This window comes from Aquarana catesbeiana, linkage group LG10 (genome assembly GCF_042186555.1).
Source record: "Aquarana catesbeiana isolate 2022-GZ linkage group LG10, ASM4218655v1, whole genome shotgun sequence".
Classification (NCBI taxonomy): domain Eukaryota; kingdom Metazoa; phylum Chordata; class Amphibia; order Anura; family Ranidae; genus Aquarana; species Aquarana catesbeiana.
The window spans coordinates 70,769,811-70,783,504 of record NC_133333.1 but is presented as its reverse complement, the minus strand read 5'-3'; the positions used below and the strand labels follow the sequence as shown (position 1 = coordinate 70,783,504).

Sequence of the window (13,694 nt, the reverse complement as noted above, 5' to 3'; positions counted from 1 at the left end):
CAGTCAAGCTAGCTAAAGGCTGGACACCTGTGTGTGGTGACCATACGGGGGAGTTCTGGGCTAGCTGTGGGTGTTTGCAAAGTGTACCTTTTTTGCTTGTCTGGCTGTTTACCTGTACGATGGCGTACTACGTTGCGCCATTTCGCCATGGCGCACATGCGTTCGCAAGCAGTTTGTTTGGTGGCCATGGGGCACGCGGATTCACCGCACATGCATAGCCTTTATCTGGGCACATGAAAACTTACGTCGTACACTAATACCTTCACACCCACTCGCCAGGACCGCGCACATGAGAGCGCACGCACGCGTAGAACGTTCCAGCGCACACCCAGCTTATTTAAGCTGAGTATGCCAAGCATGTGGGGCTTCCAGAAGGCAGCTGTGAGACACAGAGCAGGCTCTGAACAGACAATTGCAGTGGTTAATTTCTCCTTACCTGGGTCACGTAAGTCACCAGGTGTTGCTTGTCAGACTAAAGGTGCTTAGCAGGATCATTGCATAGGGGCTCGGTGAGCCCTATTAAATGGTCTCCTTTTGAGGTGTTTTAATTACACCCAAGTACTCTGTTTGCGGCATTGAAAGTCTTCCAAAAAGAGGAGCCGGACTAACACCACAGGGAAGGGCTGTCAGAAACCATGAATCAGACCGAGACAGAAGTACAGTTAATCACACTTGTTTAATAATAATAATAATAATAATAATAATAATAAGGTAAACAGAGTAAGCCTAGTCAATACATAGCCAGAGTTCAGTAACCAGATCGAGTAGTCAGCAAATGCCAATGTCAGAGAGCCAGAGATTAACGTAGTAGTACAGCAAGCAGGATCAAGAGCCAGAAGGGACTAAGCCACCCCCGATCCTCTTTGCGATCTCTGAGACCTTTTCAGGTTGCAGACTTTCCCGCTACACCCCCTGTTGGAACAGGCGGTATATGCTGATTGGGAACATCCTGATAGGACTTTTTGGCCTCCAAAAAGGTTTTCCCTTTTATATCCCATGGATGAAATATTCATTAAAAAATGGAGCATGCCAGCCATAGATGCAGCAGTCTCTTCCTTAAACAAGAACTTAACTTGTCCGGTAGATAACTCACAGGGCTTGAAAGACCCTGTTGACAAGAAATTGGAGTTATTATTAAAGGCTTCCTTTTCTTTGGCCAGTCCAGCTATTCAGCAAGCTGTTGCAGCATTTGGTATTTGCCAGTCCATAAAGGATCAAGTGAAATGGCCAGATAGGCCTAACCAGGAGTATGATCTGCCTGAAAGTCAGACAGATATTCCTCGAGCGCTATGTTTTTCTGTTGATGCTTTAAAGGATTCAATACAGCAGGTTTCTCGTCTGGCTCTCTTGTCTGTACATATGCGCAGACTTTTATGGCTTAAGAACTGGTCAGCCGAGCTTCCTTGTAAAATGTTATTGGCAGGTTTCCCGTTTCATGGGGAACGTTTATTTGGTGATCACCTGGACAAATATATCCAAAAGATTTCCGGAGAGAAGAGATCTCTACTTCCTGTGAAGAAAAGCACCAGACGTCCCTCGTTTAAAAACTCAGACTGCTTCCTCAAATGTCTCAGCGTCAGGGTGGTTCCACCGCCAACAGGGCAGCTAGGGCCAGGGGCAAGCTGCAAGGCCAGGGCCAGAAAAAGCCATGGGTCCAAAATTCTTCTAAACCCAGCACCAAGCCCTCCTTTTGAAGGGACGCCCCCACTCCATCGGGTGGGGGGGTAGGCTGCTGCCGTTTGTGGACATTAGGAAAACAATTCAGGACGAGTAGGTCACCTCAATTATATCTCGCGGTTACAAACTAGAGTTACGGGGGGTGCCCCCTCTGAGGTTTCTAAGATCCAGCGTTCCCTCGGATCCTCCAAAAAGAAACTTATTGCTTCAGGCACATCATCTAGCACATCAAGGAGTGATTGTAGCGGTTCTGGTATCCGAAAGGGGCACAGGGTTTTACTCAAACCAGTTTACGGTTCAGAAACCAAACGGGGACACAAGGCCCATTTTGGACATAAGGTCCCTGAACAATCTATCTATTGATACAATCCTTTTGGATAGAGTCTGACCGCTCAGTAGTAACCTCACTCAAGAGAGGAGACTTTTTAGCCTCCATCGATATAAAGGACGTGTATTTATACATACCTATATTTCAGCCTCATCAGAGGTTCCTACGTTTTGCAGTAGAGGAACGTCATTTTAAGTTTGTGGCTTTACCCTATAGGCTTGCTGCAGCTCCCTGGGTGTTCAAAAAGGTCCTAGCACCAGTACTGGGTCTTTTAAGGGCCCAAGGGATCCTGGTGCTCAGGTATCTGGACAACCTCCTGTTCAGAGATCACACAGTACAGGCTCTAGAACAGAGCATAATAAACACAGTGAGGCATTTGAAAAGCTTAGGCTCGATCATAAATACCGAAAAGTCAGCCTTGAGACCAGCTCAAAGTCTAAAACATTTTGGTCTGATTCTAAACACGGTCCAAGCAAGAGTATTCTTGCCACTCATAAGGATCTGTGCCCTAAAGGATCAGGTGCATCAGATAAGGGGCACTAGACAACCCTCCACTCGGCTCTGTATGATGGTATCCTCCTTCAAGGCAGTGTCCTATGCCCAGTTCCATTCCAGGCCTTTACAAGACATCTTGTTGGCTTGGAACAGAGGAAGAAAAGCCCTGGATTATCCAATGTGCTTATCTCCTCAGGCATGCTTAAGTCTAAGCTGGTGGTTGCAGGATCAGAACCTGCGAAAGGGAAAACCCTTTCTCCTGGTAACTTGGAGAGTACTCACTACAGATGTCAGCCTCTCAGGCTGGGATGCGACCCTAGACGGGCTCACAGCCCAGGGGAAATGGTCAGGGACAGAGCAAACCCTGCCCATCAAAACCCTAGAATTATGGGCAGTACATCTAGCCCTATGATCCTGGACGGTGGAGCTTCAGGACTGCCCCATCAGGGTTCCACTAAGGCGGTACCAGGAGTCGTTCAGCTCTGAAGGAGGAAACTACATACTAGCCTGGGCAGAGGGACATGGGCCAATAATATCGTCAGTCCATATCCCGGGAGTAGAGAACTGGAAGGCAGATTATCTCAGCCGCCAGCAGATCTGCCAGGGGGAATGGTCCCTACACCATTTGCTAAAGTTGGGTATGGCCAGAGGTCAACCTACTGGTATCCAGGTTCAACAACAAGCTACAGCAGTTTGTGTCTCGAACAAGAGATCCTCTGGCAATTGGAGCAGATGTTTTGATAGTTTCATTGAGCTAATATTCCCTGGTTTATGCTTTCCCTCCGATCCCTTTCCTTCCACATTTGTTGTGCAGGATTCAGAGAGAGGCTATTCCAGTCATTCTGGTGGCACCAGCCTGGCCCAGAAGGCCCTGGTTCCCGGAGATTGTGAGACTGACAATAGACGGGCCATGGACGCCTACACGTCACCCCAATCTACTGTCTTAAGGTCCTATATTTCACCTCACTTTACAGTCTCTAAATTTGACGGCATAGCTATTGAAGCCAGGGTTCATGCAGGGAACCGTACTTGATCCTTCACCATGACAGAGTTGTGTTACGACCTGTTCCATTCTTTTTGCCAAAAGTGGTATCGGCCTTTCATTTAAATCCTGCCTTCTTTTTCTTTCAGCCTCGTTCGCGGAAGAGAGATGACTGCATTCTTTAGATGTTGTCCCGGCAGTCAAGGTATATTTGTCTAGATCTTCGGAAATCCGAGGATCAGACTCCTTTTTTGTTTTACCAAAAGGACCTAAAAAGGGTCAGGCAGCTTCCAAAGCTTCCATTGCCAATTGGGTCTGTCAATTGGTCATTCAGGCCTACGGTCTAAAACATAAAGCTCCTCATTTTAGGGTGAGAGCTCATTCTACCAGCGGTGTAGGAACCTCCTGGGCTTTTCGCCATCAGGTATCTGTGGCTCAGATTTGTAAGGCTCTATCTGGTCTTCAGTGCATACGTTCACAAAATGTTATGTGGATGTTTGAGCAGCCGAGGATTCGGCTTTCAGCCGCAGTGTACTGCGGGCTGCCGTATAAGTTCTGATGGCTATTGCTTGGCAGGGTGTCTCCCTCACCTCAAGGCAATTGCTCTGGGATGTCCCAGCAGGTAATGAATATTAGCCTGACTCTGTGTTCCATGATGTATGAAAAATAATATAGGATTTTTACATCATACTTACCTGTAAAATCCTTTTCTTTGAGTACATCATGGGACACAGAGATCTCTCCCCTCTTTTTTGAGGATTTAGTGCTTGCTACAAAACTAAAGTATTTCCTGTATGGGAGGGGTTATATAGTAGATCACTTCCTGTCTGAAGACCTTTGGTCTATCAGTGTCCATTCACCTAATGATGGGGTATAACCCAGCAGGTAATGAATATTAGCCTGACTCTGTGTTCCCATGATGTACTCAAAGAAAAGGATTTTACAGGTAAATATGATGTAAAAATCCTATGTTCATCACCTCTTCGGTTTTAATTTTTTGCACTATAAACAAAAAAAGACCGACCATTTTGAAAAAAAAAAATATTTTTTACTTTTTGCTATAATAAATATCCCAAATTTAAAAAAAAACAAAACACAAATTTCTTCCTCAGTTTAGGCCAATATGTATTCTTCTACATATTTTTGGCAAAAAAAACGCAATAAGCTTATATTGATTGGTTTGCGCAAAAGTTATAGCGCCTAAAAAATAGGTTTTTAATTTATGACATTTTTATTATTATTATTTTTTTTTACTAGAAATGGCGGTGATCTGCAATTTTTTATCGTGACTGACATTGCAGCAGACAGATCGGGCACTGTTGACACTATTTTACAACCATTGACAATCATACAGCGATCAGTGCTATAAATATGCAAGGATTACTGTGTAAATGTCACTGGCAGGGAAGGTGTTAACACTGGGGGCGATCAAGGTGTTAACTGTGTTACCTAGGGAGTGATTCTAACTGTGGGGGGAGGGGACTGACTGGAGGAGGTGACCGATCGGTGTTCCTATATACTTGGAACACACGATCTGTCTCCTCTTCCCTGACAGGACATGGATCTGTGTGTGTGCACACACACACAGATCTCCGTTCCTGCTCTGTGACCAGCAATCGCGAGTGTCCGACAGACATCGCGGACATCAGACAAGCGCAACGGCTTCCGGTGACACGGCGGTTGCACGCGCCCCTAGACCGCTGGGGAGCCGAGGACCACCTTGCGGCCATCATATTACTATACGCGGGATGGGAAGTGGTTAAGACACTAGCAAAGAACTAAGGAATCACCAAGTGGTGCATGGTCATAGGTAGATACCGTGTGATGTAAAATGCATGACACGGGGCCAATCACATGAAAGTACCACCCTTTAGCCTGGTCTATGCATATTCAGCACTGTACAATTAATATATACCCTTTCATTCCTTAAGCTGGCTGTTCACCAGTACATTTATGAACATTCGTATGAACTATATGAACATTCTCATCTCTTGGCAAATGTCATTTTGAAATTACTTCATAATTTAATTTGCTGTTAACGTTTGATTTTATAACAAAAGTAATTTTCTGAATGAAAACCATATTCACGATTAGAATTTTGTTCATTTGAGAAAAAAATCTGCCCCTTCAAACTGCAGTTTTTAAATGAACGTCGTTTTGACCCAATCATGATTCAAAAATCAAGACTGAAGCAAAAGTTTTTTAACAAAATTATTTTAGGGTAACACAGCTTAAGCTTGGAAAGCGAACCATCAAACAACAAGGAGAGGGGCAAAAAGTATTCTAATCCAGAAATTTTGTTTGGAGATTAAATTAGCTCTTTTTTTTATATATGGTCTGCTGCTTATAATTACCTATAGCACCTTGTCTAACATTTCCATACAGAGTATGCATGCAAACATGGGTGTACCTAATACTGCCCATTATTCTTAAAATAGATTACCGTATATACTCGTGTATAAGCCGACTTTTTCAGCACATTTGTTATGCTGAAAAAGCCCCCCTCGGCTTATACTTGAGTGAGGGCAGGGCCGGACTGGCCTACCGGGATACCGGGCATTAGGCTGCTTGCCCTGGGGCCACTTTGAACTGTGGCTGCAGCGCTCCCCTCTCTCCCTCCCTTATACAGCGGGAGACCTCTGCGTCTCGGAGCGGGCTCTGAAACGTCCTGCCCTCCTCCTAGACCAGCTCGTGTGATAGACAGAACACCACGTCTATCACACGAGCTGGTCTAGGAGGAGGGCGGGACTTTTATCACAGCACGGCCGAACATTTCAGACTGAGCTCCAATCCAGGTACTGACTGCTGAGACTGCATGAATGGGCACAGTCACTACCAGTGAGGCAGCTATGACGGGCACAATGAGGCGGTAATGATGGGCGTGAGACTACAATGATGGGCATGGTGAGGCTGCGGTGGTGGGCATGGTAAGGCTGCAATGATGGGCACGGTGAGGCTACAATGATGGGCTTGGTGAGGCTGCGATGATGGGCGGTGAGGCTGCAATGATGGGCGGTGAGGCTGCAATGATGGGCGGTGAGGCTGCAATGATGGGCGGTGAGGCTGCAATGATGGGCGGTGAGGCTGCAATGATGGGCGGTGAGGCTGCAATGATGGGCGGTGAGGCTGCAATGATGGGCGGTGAGGCTGGAATGATGGGCACAGTGATGCCGGCAGCCTGAAAATTTACCAGTAGCTGCTGCATTTCCCACCCTAGGGCTTATACTCGAGTTAATGTTTTTCCATTTTTTTGTGGTAAAATTAGGTGCCTCGCTTATATTCGGGTCGGCTTATACGCGAGCATATACGGTATACTAAATATTTTCAAAATTAGCTAATCTTCACTTTAAATTTTTGGAACTGCTCTCTTTTTCTAAGGATGAACTAAGTCTGCTACTGCAAAGTTTTGTGCTTGTGTCACGAGTTAAGTGCTGGGGAGGAGTCAAGTGTTATGCTAGCCAAAAATATGGCAAACTGAACTTCTTTCATTGCAGAATTTGTTAAAGGGGCTCAAGGCAACCTACCACCAAGAGAATAGGTGTCAGAAAGTACCCTTCCCTCCGCCAGCAATGGATGGAGCCCTGCTGACCCAGTTATGGATATGGCTGCATTGCATAAAACCTAGCCATAACCACATTCCACGTGACCAGGTCCAAGCCTGTCTATTAGTCTTTTGCACTCAGGCATAGCATTAAATGATGGAAAATTGGTGTTTTCAATTTCACATCAGAGACAGCTACAAGCAGATACTCCATGTGATCGAGCTTATGTACTAGTGCTCTCACTACTAACCCTAACTAGATCACTTTAGTTAGGGTTAGGGCTAGGACACGCTTCAGTGTTACAGATGCTTTAAATTTCAGGGACACATTGCAGAACTTGACATGTTTTTGGGCACCAAAGGCCCCACCACCCAGTGCTGGATTCTTAGCACTGAAAATGAATGTATCATACTGCAAATGTGCCTGTTGGTTTCTTGTGGCCAATTGCTGGGGATCAACTGCACTTTTCAACACATACCAGGCAAGTTTATATTTGTATATATATATTTTATACAGTGTGTGTGTGTGTATACATACATTTACATACACCCGTACAAAAAACACACACAGTTTACTTACCTGTCATTAGTCCAATGTAGCAATAACTGTACAAGAAAACCTCAGTCAGATTGGGAAGCTTAGTTATGCCGATGGATGAATGACTTGTAAATGAGGCTACTTCCTGTTTCTTGGATCGGCTGAATTCTTGCACCTCATTTGCTAAGCTCACAAGCTGGAATACATAAGGAGAGACTGTAGATAACACAACTGAAGGAAAGAATCCCACAAAATATCCAGTGTCATTTTGTTGCACACAACCTACCGCATGAGGTGGGAGTTAAGTATTTTAAAAGCATGTTGAGCTCAACCCCTAACAATAAATTGCTGGTCTCTGAACAAAGGAATTCTGACTTGCCTGTAAATACCATATCTTTAATACAGTACAGGACACAGGCAGCATTTTCATACACCATGCGTGATAGGGTTGTACCTCCATGATTCCTCAATTTTATAGCAAGCAACGCAAAGTAACAATAATAATTTAAGGAGATTATCCTGTACTGTACTTTAAGATATCTGTAAAATAAATTGTACATTCTGTATATAACCATATTCTATTTCATATGCTTTGCCTATGTATTGTGCACACGGCACTAATAATGTTTTGATTACATGTCGCATTCTTTCGAATCCTAGTTAGAATTTAGCCTGCCTATGTTACGCCCCTTGTTACCACTGTTGTGGAAATTTTATGAAGATATTATTTTAATATGTATTGTCATAGTGTCTCCCAGTGTTAGTACTCCTGCAGCCCGCTCTAAGGAGCTGACTGGGGCAGACTGATGCTGGTTGAGATCCGTTTGGTAGTGGAAAACTTCCTGAGGTTGGAGAGCAGCGTTTGCGTAGTGGGAAAATTTCCGCCAGCGAAGGGCCCCTGTGCGATGCACAGAACGATCGTCTGGTGGGATGTGTTATGAAGAGTTATGACAAGAGGGGAGAGGGGAGACATGGGTTGTTTAAGGATGCATTATACCATTATTCTGAAAGGGCGCTCAATAGCGCAAGAGTATAGTGGAATTTCCACGACACCATAAAAGTACAATTGTAATATTAATGTGATACCTATGGAAGCACATGTATAAAAAACTTTAATTACGCTGAACAAACAGAAGAGTTATTTTGAAAGAAGCTGGGTGTATATTTTGTGTGTGTTCCCTAATGCAGTAGTTATTAATTTGGAACCACTAATCAATACGAGGATAGGAGTTGCCTGTATATAACATTTCCAGAACAGTTGGCGATCTTTTGCCTAGGATAATCAGCCAGCTGAGGTAAGCCCTTCATTTACATTTGAGTTATCAGACTTCCTTAATCAGTAAGGCATTTTTGGGACAAATAACCTATTTTACTCCCTTAATCAAACTATATTGATTGGTGGTTATAGGTTATGTTGTCACTGTCTGCAGTCCATCGGAGTGTTACAGATAAGAAAAGAAGGATTAGTGCTGTTCAAATGTTATATGACGCACACAGTATCTCACAAAAGTAAGTACACCCCTCACATTTTTGTTAATATATTATTATATCTTTTCATGTGACAACACTGAAGAAATGACACTTTGCTACAATGTAAAGTAGTGAGTGTACAGCTTGTATAACAGTGTAAATTTGCTATCCCCTCAAAATAACTCACACAGCCATTAATGTCTAAACCACTGGCAACAAAAGTGAGTACACCCCTAAGTGAAAATGTCCAAATTGGGCCCAATTAGCCATTTCCTGTGTCATGTGACTTGTTAGTGTTACAAGGTCTCAGGTGTGAATGGGGAGCGGGTGTGTGTTAAATTTTGTGTTATCGCTCACTCTCACTCTCTCATACTGGTCACTGGAAGTTCAACATGGCACCTCATGGCAAAGAACTCTGAGGATCCGAAAAAAAGAATTGTTGCTCTACATAAAGATGGCCTAGGCTATGAGAAGATTACCAAGACCCTGAAACTGAGCTGCAGTATGGTGGCCAAGACCATAAAGCGGTTTAACAGGACAGATTCCACTCAGAACAGGCCTCGCCATGGTCGACCAAAGAAGTTTAATGCACGTGCTCAGCCCCATATTCAGAGGTTGTCTTTGGGAAATACACGTATGATACTAGTTGAGCTAGGATGAGCTAGATCATTTGCTTCCTGATAAGAAAGTTGTTTAGGGTATGTTTTGATAGGAAGTCATTGATCAGTTGAATACGGGTACTTTTCCCAGATTGAGTATTGGAAGGTGCTAGATTATAGAGATGGGTGTAATAGGCCACAAATTTGTTAGCAATATCATCATTAACAACCAATTTGCATCCTGTTGAGTCGTTTATAGAATGGATAATTGTACGTGCTTTTTTTTTTATTACGAAGAGCATTGGCTAACAATTTTCCAGCTTTATTCCCATATTCATAAAAAAGTTTTTGGGATAGAATATAATTCCGTTTAGATCTGTTGTCTTGTTCTTCTAATAGTTCCTTCCTAGCTTGAACAAGTTCATTTAAGGATGATATTGCTTACGTAGATTTATGTACCCTTTTCAAAGTTTGGATGCGAGTTGTTAGTTTAGTAATGTAAAAGAGAGAGAGAAACACTCTTTTTAGTTTTATGGAGATAGCGATTAAGTATCCTCTAATCGTGCATTTGTGTGCTTCCCAGCATGTCAATGGTGATATGTCTGGTGAAGAATTTTCACTGAAGTATTGGAGTAGTCGTTAATTTCAGGTACTATATGGTTATCTGTAAGAAGGGAAGGATCTAAGCGCCATATTGAGGAGCATGGTGTGATGTCTGGAAATGTTAGGGAAATAGAGATAGGATGATGATCCGATAAAAACATGGGATCAATGGTAGCGGAAGTGAGAAAAGTCAGGTCTCTCTGTGAAGTAAAGAGGTAATCAAGTCTGGAGTAACGTTTATGTGGGGCAGAATAGAATGTATAATCTTTCATTGTGGGATATAATGTACGCCAAGTATCATGTAGTGATAATTTCTGAAGTTGAAGTTTAATAGAGCGTAATGCTTTGTATGGTATAGATGAGGTACCAGTAGAAGTATCTTGAAGCGGATTAAGGGGAACGTTGAAATCACCAGCTAAAATCGGAATACCCTCTTGAAAGTTGGAGAGTGTTCCTAATGTTGATCTAAAGAACTGAGTTTGTTTTGAGTTAGGTACATATATATTTGCCAAAGTTATAGGTTTTCCATGAAGGGAACCTTTCAAAAAGAGGAAACAACCATTTAGATCTATACAAGTGTCTGAAATTTGAAATGGGCAATGTTTTGAAAACAAGATTGATACTCCTTTAGAAGTCGGGTTGGTGGCATGTATGGAGGTCGGGTATCGTGCATTCGAAAGTTTTGGAATGGAGTTTGTTTTGAAGTGCGTTTATTGTAAAAAGATTATATCGGCCTTGTTTTTATATATTGAGGAAAGTAGTTGTGACCGTTTTTCCGGGATGTTAAGACCTCGGATATTTAAGGAGATAATTTCTACTATGAAGCCGGATAGTGTCAGTTGTATGGATAGTGATTTCTAGAAATCGAATACTGGAATATTGTCGGGTACCACTGTGGGTAGACGAGATCAATCGCGTCAAAGATGGTTTTCTCAATCAACGAGGTGCTACCCTCTAGAGCCAAAAATAATGTATAACAGAGGAGGTAAAGAGTATAAGACCAGGAATATTTAGCTTAATAAAGTGTCAATAGGAGTGTAAAAATTGTTTCAAGGATAGAGAATAAGAAAAGTTTCCCAAAAAGAAAAACATGTATGCGATAATTAGCGAAATGTGAACAACATGGGTTTAATAAGGAACAAGGTCAAACAATAAATCAATTAGTACTTAGAAAGTAGTTTGTCGTAAGATCTATGAGAAGTCAAATACACTTATTATTTAATAGAGTATAATAATTCTTATCCTGAATATGTAGGAAAGAGGAACATTTTTAGAAAAAAGGGGAATAGATTGACCATAACCATATTGAAATGAAAAGAACAAATAGAGAACCATAAAGATTCACGAGGGAAAAAAACAAATCTATAGCTCAATACGGATAAACCTTATAATTGCACATCTCCAGATAGGCAAATACAATAATTGAAAAAAATATTTAGTGACTAGTAAAAAAAGGGAAGATTAGTAAAACGCAAAAAAATGTATATCTGGATAAGGAGTGAAATATTAATAGGTATGTCAAGTATTAATCTAACTGAATTAAATAGATCAATTGTAAACTATTTTGTAAAGATGATCTTGGGAGATGATCCGCAGGAGTAAACATCTCAACGTGGAAGGAAGTTTTTATTATAATAAAGGAAGACACGTCAAATGTCATGAAAAGAGAAAATTCCACCTATAAGTGATTCCTTTCGTGCGGAGGACTTCTAGAAGTTCTCTGCGTCTCTGTAGTGTAATATTAGAGAGATCATGAAATAAACGTAGTTCTGCAACATAAGAGATTTGATTTTTGGTACACGCCTTTCTCAGTATATCTTCTTTTAAGCTGATAATTATGTGGCATATGACATCCCTGGGAGGATCCAAATCCTTTCCCTGAGGTCTGAGGGCACGGTGTATTCTTTCCATCCCTACTGGGGACGCACTGGGTTTATCCAAAAGATCATTGAAAATGCCCAAAACTATGTCAATGAGATGATCAGCATAAACTGTTTCTGGAAGACCTCTCAGTCTCAGATTGTGGCATCTGCCACGATTATCCAGATCTTCAACATGTCTATTAAGCTCCCTGAGTTGAAGGGTGTGTGTATCAATAGATTTAGATTGGTGGGCCTTGCGGATTGTAATGCCTGTATTTTTTCCACTTCTTGGATTCTTCTTGTGATAGACTGAATGTCAATGCGGAGGTCAGTAATAACCGCCTTGTTTCTTTAATATCAGCTGCCACTGAATGGAGATCAGTAAGGCTGGGGTGTTGATGTGGCGTTAACACAATGTCAGTATGAGGACTCTGTGAGAGGGATAATCCCGCCTGCGTCTGACTGGAATTTGACTGTGCGTTCTGTGAGCGCCGTATTTGCCGCTTGTGACAGGAACATTGCTGGGATCGTTTGCGATAAACCTCTGCTCAAATCGCGGGGAGACCGTGACCTTGGGGTGGAGGAACTTCTGGATGATGTTCCCATATTATTTTGGGTGTGAAAGAAAGAATACCTCCTCAGTAGGAGACCGAAAAATGGCTCTGTCAGCGGGAGCTCAGGAGTTAAGCGGCCATCTTCTTCAGCAGTTAAGCCACGCCCCCTCACAAAGTGTCATCTCTTCAGTGTTGTCACATGAAATGATATAATAAAATATTTACACAATGTGAGGGGTGTACTCACTTTTGTGAGATACTGTATCTGCTGTAATAGTAGTTTAGAGGCAAGAGGGGCACAAGGCACAAGTAGAGAAGAGAAAAAGACTGCCCAGCCATTTTGTTTTTTTTCCTATAAAAATACTATGTTAAACGTACCTGCTCTGTTGCAGTGGATTTGCACAGAGCAGCCTGGATCCTCCTGTTCTCAGGCCCCTCTGCTGTGATCCTGGCCCTCACTCCTGTTCAGTGCCCTCACAGCAAGCAGACACTGAGCCCCGGCCTGGCCCTGTCCCCTCTCTCCCGATTGACTAGCTGACTTTGACAGCAGCAGGAGCCAATGGCGCCACTGCTGAGTCTCAGCCAATCAGGACGGAGAATCTCAGATGACTGAGACACTTGTGGACACCGCTGGACAGAGGGGGACCTCAGGGAAGTGTTAGGGGGGGCTGCTGCACACATTTGTTTTTTTTATGCTGTTATGGGTATTCCCTGCTGGTGACATAGAGGAGTGATATATAATTGATGCACTGATTTGATGCCACTGGATGAAATACTTGAATTCCCATTGTGATGCTATCTTCTGGATGGGATATTTGAGACAAGTGTCTATCTTTATCACACTGTCCAATGGGACTGATTTAATACTGATATCTTCGGTACCTCTTCGGTTGTTTTAGAGGCAATCTCTTTCCCTCCCCTCTACTGTGAGGGCATACTACTGCCGAATTATTCTTATCCACTTGGCAGGAAAGCAGCGATCGTGGTTCTGCATCTTTGTCTGTATGTGGTGTCCCCCCCTATCGGTCTCAGGGTTTACCAGCAC

General features: G+C 42.9%; 1 protein-coding gene across 6 annotated transcripts in view; it reads right to left on the bottom strand.

The window, feature by feature from the left end:
- MBOAT7 (membrane bound acylglycerophosphatidylinositol O-acyltransferase MBOAT7) overlaps positions 1 to 13,694 on the bottom strand; it is a 784,148-nt gene that overhangs the window by 331,513 nt on the left and 438,941 nt on the right. For all 6 annotated transcript variants that reach the window (XM_073602276.1, XM_073602279.1, XM_073602277.1 and 3 more), the window contains one exon: positions 7,604 to 7,757. In XM_073602276.1, the coding sequence (XP_073458377.1) occupies positions 7,604 to 7,757 (154 nt within the window). The remainder of the gene's footprint in view (positions 1 to 7,603; positions 7,758 to 13,694) is intronic.